General features: G+C 30.7%; 1 protein-coding gene across 1 annotated transcript in view; it reads left to right on the top strand.

The window, feature by feature from the left end:
* LOC140051906 (glycine receptor subunit alpha-4-like) overlaps positions 1-7,816 on the top strand; it is a 23,505-nt gene continuing 15,689 nt past the window's right edge. Inside the window, exons 1-2 of the mRNA XM_072097254.1 lie at positions 1-282; positions 7,598-7,707. Coding sequence (XP_071953355.1) covers positions 7,664-7,707 — 44 coding nt within the window. The 5' untranslated portion in view covers positions 1-282; positions 7,598-7,663. The remainder of the gene's footprint in view (positions 283-7,597; positions 7,708-7,816) is intronic.

Here is a 7,816-nt window from a genome sequence, read left to right as displayed (position 1 = left end):
GAATAATCCAGGTCTTTATTAGAATATTTGCGTGACACTGGTTGAACTAAAACTCGTTAGAAACAAGGCTCTTCTACTAGATGTCTTCATTAGATTGTATCGATCACAATGCATGTTGAAACCAGATCTCATTACTATCGTGGCATAGAATGTTCGCTGACGTGACAGCAGCAACCAGCGGCGGCGTTCGTAGTTACTTCGTTGACTTTGACCAATGTGCATCTCTGATACTCTCGTCTTGCGTTGTCATCTGATGTAGAAAGTGTTGGTTTCAAATTGTCGGTAAGTACAACAATTTCGTATACCATTGAATGGTTCAATATGTTTGTAATATTGGTATTAAATGTAACATCGAAAAAACAATAAATGTCAGGTTAATTAATATTCAGCTCAATTAATAATGCATTCGTAATATTCGTTTAATTTAAAATTGTGTAGGCCTACTGTATTAACAACCTCTAAGTTGTTTTGTAACGCTCTGAAATTAACTCTCTGTTTATCTACTGCAAAAAACACATCTTACCCCAAGAGGTTTTTTGCACAAGCGCCACTAGTTTGGAACCAGCTTCCACTCCATACCCGTCAATATAAATCTCTTAAGCAATTGAAGTCACTTCTAAAATCTCACCTTTTTCAATAATTCTTGTTGGTCTTTTAGCGAGACATCAGTAAATAGCGCTTTATAAAAGTGTATCATTATTATTATTATAAAGCATGTGATAATACAAGAGGTCGTTTATGAATCTGATATACTGAATGTACTTCACTTGAGTGCGCATGAACAGAAAGAATAAAATTGTTATTTTACGGATTTCATTAATTAAACAATATACAATGAACCTTTAAATATTTAAATCATTGTATAATGCATTGTGCTGTGACTTCTTTTGTTGACAATAAATATTTTGAGGGACCCCTCAGAATGTAAATCCCTTTATATTTATCTTGTACACGGCGCAAATGAAGAATCCATGTTGACAAAAAACCACAAGAGAAACAACTATAGAAAATGTTAAATAGAGTGCCTATCAACAGAGATTGGTATTTATTTGTTCATTTATTTTTTCAATCTTTCTACATAACAAAAACAAACATATAGGCCTCAGGGGAGTAGCGGAAAGCAAAAGTAAAAAAGTAAAACTGTCATCTTGTGATGTGTTTGACCAGCCTGTCAAAGGACGATACAATAAAACCGAGATTATAACAACAAAAAATAGAATAAAACAAAACAAAACCAACAAATTATTATTTGTTGTTTTTGTAAATATTACTTCAAATTTGTAATAAAATTTTTACATCTCTCTCTCTATTTTTCTCTTTCCTAAACTTGCCAAAACACTGTAAATTCGTAATAATAATATATTTAAAAAAAATAATAATAATAATAATAATAGACAGGTACAGAATCAGTTCATGTATGTAAAGACATCGACTGCCCCCCCCCCCCCCCCCCCCCACACACAACTAGAAGTCATACCATCACTTACCATATTTAGCTACATCTCTTAACAACTCTGTCACTCAGTGTTTTAAGCTTAAAAACAAAACAAAAGGTATATAAAAAATATAAATAGAGAAGATTGGTAAAAAATATCTTAGAATTTTCGATTTTGTAAACCTTACTTAAAAGTTTCTGCAATTTGTTAAGTTATAGAATTTCAATGTAAGATGTTGTTAAACTCTTCAGGGTAATGTTTTCAATTACATTTTATGTACCAAAGTATTGTCCTTCGCGAGATTAGAAATATTACTTTAATTAATAAATTATAGTAAGAGCTTACTAAACTCCCTTGGTTTAAGTAAAATGTATGCGCATGCTCAAATCTCACGGAATAGACAATCTGTTTAATTATTTAGGAACCTGTTTACTTGCGGTCAGAACTCTGGTAAATGTTGTTAAAAGCATTGCGATATTTTAAAATAAATGATTCAGAATTATTACTTAATAATAAATAAAATGCTTGTTAAAATGGCTAAGATTGAGGTATAGATTGAAACATAACACTACAAAATACAAATAAATCCGAATTATTATTTGAAATAACCTTGATTGCTGTTGATCTATAAAAAAAAATGTGGTGGTGCGTTTATTCTAGGGAAAAAATAAACGCTCTGGGCGTTTATTGAAAGGGAAGGGGAGATATTTATTTCAAAAGATGTTCTTTGAGGGAATTTTTCCATGGGTTTTTATTCGAATAAATACGGTATATTGATGTGTGCCTCATGAAATTCAAACACATTGTTTACAATATCATTTACTAATAGTGAAATTTAATGTATAGAACCATCTGTAGGGAATTGGCGTAACGACTAGTATTTGTTAATGTCGTTTATTCTGTGGATTCAAGATGTATTAAGTATAGAATACCTAAAGTATGCTGTTATAATGTTGCTTTGATTAGAACAGGAACTTCATAAAACGCTATTACATTCGAGTGAATAGCACATTGCATTATTTTCAAATACGTTATGTATTACAATGATGACAATGTACGCCATACAACTTTAAAAATCGATCCGTTTTCATAATTAAACCTGGCAAACACATTGATACTGCTAGGTGTGTGCTCTTCTTTACAGCTTTAATATTGGTAGTTCACAAATATAATATTCGTTTATGTTTTAGGCAGTTAAATCAGTCAGTTGTTTCATTGTCAGTCAGTCACTGACTCATTCAGCCGGTTAGTCATTGAGCTCGTCAGTCATGGAGTGATTGAATCAGTTAGTGATTGAACCAGTTAGTGATTGAATCAGTCAGTGATTGAATCAGTTAGTGATTGAATCAGTTAGTGATTAAATCAGTCAATGATTGAATCAGTTTGAATCAGTTAGTGATTGAATCAGTTAGCAATTGAATCAGTCAGTGATTGAATATGTCGGTGATTGAATCGGCTAGTGATTGAATCAGTCAGTTGAATAAATCATTGATTAAATCTGTCATTCAATCGATCATTGAAACAGTCTGTCATTCAATCCCTCGTTTAATGATTCAATCAGTCAGTTATTGAATCAGTCTTGTTTTGCCAATAGACTACTAAACTCTGTGTACTAATATGGGTTTCAAACTAAGAATTCTAACAAACTGTATTTGTCCAGTGACAACATAATTAGTGTTGGCAAATAATGCAAATAGATTATGTAATTAAAAAGGTCAAATGGTTGATTATTTAAAAATTCAGTGTTGACCAAAATTAAAACAATGAGCATTAAATCCAAGTTATGCAATCGTTTTGATCATGTGAATCTAGCCCGACCCGCAACTATACTAACATAATTCCACACTACTTGAATAAGAATGTTTTAAAGATATTTATACGATACATCAACATCAGTAACATAGAGCCTAGAAATGGCCTTTGATTAGATTCCAGAAAGGATTTATCGGTTAAATACATCTACCAAAACACAATTAATAAGGTAAATACTCAATTATTGGTGAACATTTTTTAAAACGCATTAGTGATCTAGAAACCTATTTATAACAAGAGCAAACAACCTAATTATTTGATCAAGTTGATACTAAGTGCAAGGAGTGCAAGTCTGTGCTGTGTCACTAATCTAACGAATGGATAGATCTTCCTCCTGTATTTAAAACCACATCAACACCTGTGCGCTGTTTTGTTTTTTTATTCATTAATTGTCATAGATTTCAAAGATATTCGATTACCTTTTCCACAGTCTAAATTAGTCTACAGTGTCCTTTTGAAACTATAATTTTTTTTACAAGATAATAATATATAACTAAAATGAGCATAGAATAAATACATGTAAGTACATGTATGTACAGAATAAGTATAGGGCCTAGAAATACTTTAAATCTGAGGCTGAACTTGAAAAAATAGAAGCTATGAAAAAGTGTATGTCCTTCATTGGAGTTCTCCAGTGTACATTTTCCAGAAGGTTTTCGTACAAACTACGAATTACCAGGGAAGAGTGCATCTTTCCTGGAATTACTGTCATTTAAATCGAATTAACAGTTATCAACACAATACTCAGAAGAATCGACTGAATGAAGTAGTCGCAGCCTGGTAGGTCTTAGTACACAGTTAGAATGATACAAAGTTGACGAAATTTAAGCTAATGTGGTCATCATGTGGTCATCATGTGGTCATCATGTATAGGGTTCGATAGTGGGAGGGGCAAGCCTACGAATGAAGTTCCTGCGGAAAATGATATATCACGTCAACAGCAAAACAGTTTGTGTCGTGATACGATTAAGTGTTCGAACGAGCGAGAACGATGAAAGTGTATATATAGTTAGCAATACATCCACTTTTTGGCAAGGTAACTGAAAATGTAAGTATACATCTACGTCATAACATTTCTAAGAAAAATCATAAAAAATTAGTTGCAGACATTTCAAAGTTTTAATTCTTCAATGGCTGGAAATATTTTAAGGTTATATTATGTGGAAAATTAAATTATGCTAAGCTCCTCAAGTTCAGCGGATTTTAATTTCAATAATTTGTATGATCGATTTCATTTCATTTTATCGAGTCATACTCATTCTTTTACGTTGATATGAAACATTAAAAATTAATACGAGCTAAGCTATGCAAATGAACGTTAATATGAGTTAATTTATTAGAACAATTAGGCCTATCAAATACCAAAACGTTGCGGTTAAGACAACATTACTTGCTATTAACATTCCTGTCATAAAACTGTCATAACTCAGCTTTTTCTTCCTAAATTATTTGATAATTTATTCTTTTAAATCATTCTTAATTCTAAAAATAAACATGCTAAATTTTCGATAGATTGTTCTAATGAGTTTATTTTGTTTTGCCAATTTAGAATACATCTAATCTATTTTGTAGTATTCTGTAAACATATTTTATATTCGTAAGTTCTGTCTACACTATCAAACTAAATGCGATGTGCCAATGGACATGATGGTGTCATATCACTACCATATTTTGTCATATAACTACCATATTTAGGCATATCACTACCATATTTAGGCATATCACTACCATATTTAGGCATATCACTACCATATTTAGGCATATCACTACCATATTTAGGCATATCACTACCATATTTGGGTATATCACTACCATATTTGGGCATATCACTACCATATTTAGGCATATCACTACCATATTTGGATATATCACTACCATATTTGGGCATATCACTACCATATTTAGGCATATCACTACCATATTTGGGCATATCACTACCATATTTAGGCATATCACTACCATAATATTATCTAATTTTAACAATTTTTAGCCTCTTAACTTTTTGTGTGTGTTTTTGTAAATTGTATTTTATATTTTTGTATTTTGCCAGTTTTCAAATCACATTTCTGTTTTTTAAATGGACAATAAAGTATATATGACTATGACTATGACTATATTTAGGCATATCACTACCATATTTAGGCATATCACTACCATATTTAAATAAAAGAATGAATAAAGTATGGGACTCCCTGAATAAAGGAATAAAATATTTTTTTATAATTGCAATCCAATTTTATTATTATTTTTAATATAATATGTTCTAATATTGTATTTTTACAAATGTTTAATGTTTTTACAAATTTATATAGGCCTATTCTAAATGTTTTATCGCAAATCAATGATAATGATTATGTTTACTTTTTAGGAATCCTGTCTTTTTCTGACTGTGTTTGGTTTTTTTGTTTTGTTTCTTGTCCATGTTGTAGCCTTTTGTATTTTTATTGTTTTTAGGCAAAATAAAAAATAAATTAAGTAATTCAATATCGAAGTTAAAAGCTGTTTCCATGTTATGCTATATGTTTTATTATGATATTTAAAATTATTTAGCTATATAAAAATAATAATTTGTCGGTAATGAATAAGAGCTATTCGGTGCTATGGTAATGCTGGTTCGTGTCGAGGATTCTTTTGCGATCTAACCGTAATAATTATACAATGCTTTTACATATATACTATTAGAAAATGCGGTAACTACTGTTTACAGAAGGTCTCTCGATGACTCGAACGCGCGCGTACGTTTCATAATTCATAATATGACAATAATTTGATAAATAATGCACTGCTCAATTCAATATATTCTAAAAATTTGGGGTCAGCAATTTCGAGTGGAAATGTCATAATATCACAGTTTTCATACCAATTTTGATTTACTTACAGTTAACAAAAGACGGCATTCGGTTTCAATCAATACTTTCATTTTACCGATCGTTATTTCAACAAATACAACAATTGAAGCCTAGAGAAATAACAAATGGCCGGCTATAAACTCTTTGAAATAGTCAATTAAGATTATAAATGTTTAATAACATCGAAATAATATTTATTAAATTGCAAACAATTGTTACACAATGTACTATACAATATTTGTATTTTACCAACAAAACAATGAACAGCATATAATACAAATCATTACTATTTTAATTTTATCGGTATTAGGTAATAGTCGATAGCTTGGTAGTTCTATATTTTCAAGAGAGAAAGTTGAATAAATGTTTCAATCTATTTAATTCGGTATCTAGCTTGTTATCCAAGATAGGCTGCATATCATTCAAATACATTTAGTGTGTTACCGTTATAGTTTGTAGTATAGCCTTAAATATGTATATATTTTTATGTTGTTTTTGTTTTGTTTCCTTTCATTATTTTGGTCAATTGTTTTATTGTTTTATTTTGGTTGCACCACTAACGACAGTGTGTGTCACTGATAAAAAAGTAATGACTAATAAATAAATAAATACTCTCTATCGTGGTGAAAAGTACATAAATACAAAGTTTACAAATGTTAAGATAATCTCTTATCTATATATTATAATTTACGTAATGAAAATTTTCAGTAAATCGCGCAAGAAAATTTGACTACCTATTTCATCGTATCTGTATGCATTCATAGGTACTTTTAAAAATGTTCTAGTTATTTACTCCAAAGATGCATTTATTCGAGAACCATCTGTGGCCACTTATTAGGGTCAAATACCGTACGTTTGGTAAAGATTTGTTTACACCATTATTCTACAGTAGGTAGCGGTAATGGCTAGAGAATGTATAATGAAACGTTGCATCGTGTTTGTATCAATATAACGATATTTACAGTTGTTAAGCCAACTATAACACATAATACTAATGCAACCATGTCATTTAATCTTATGCCCAGGAGCTCTTAGTTACATCATAATACTTTACATATTGCATAGTTTAAAAAGGTGACATTATTTTATAATAAAATGTCTGTGGCGTAGATTTAATTGCGTCCTTGCGTTTACGTAAAGCGCGCGTTTAGTTTGTGCCACACTGTACGCTTGACATGAGTTCAGCTACCATTTGCGCATTGCAGTTGACACGTCATAATAATATCAAACAGAGTATTAATATCATCACGAAAGCAATTAATATACGTTTCACATTACTTGATTATTGACGCGTTTTGTTTTCAACTATTAAACATGAAAAAGAAACTGGGTTATGGCACGCCTCATTACATCCACTTACTCAACCAATTCTGCTACCAGCTATTTCACGAGATGGATACAAGTATTTTGAAAACTGCCTCTGTGATATTGCTATTTTCTATAAATTGATGATCGTATATGGTGTATATTAACGAGAGTGTTTTTCTTTCTCTTGTGTAGTAATTTGTAATAGAAGATACGAAGTATTGTGTTGATATTTTATCGTCTGCGTGAGTTGCAGACAACATGACTCTAAAAGGGTTCCTCTTTGTTTTCGTGTTCGTTCCTAGGTAAGTCATTGTTATTATGTTTTAATTTAAGATTATAGTTATTCTTAAATAGATTTGAAGCTCAAAGCAGTTTAAGGGGTTCAGTACAGGATGCGAAACATGTTTTTTA

Source organism: Antedon mediterranea, chromosome 6 (assembly GCF_964355755.1).
Source record: "Antedon mediterranea chromosome 6, ecAntMedi1.1, whole genome shotgun sequence".
NCBI classification, from domain to species: Eukaryota; Metazoa; Echinodermata; class Crinoidea; order Comatulida; family Antedonidae; genus Antedon; species Antedon mediterranea.
Note: the sequence above shows the minus strand (reverse complement) of the source record. Positions and strands in the feature narration are given on the sequence as shown.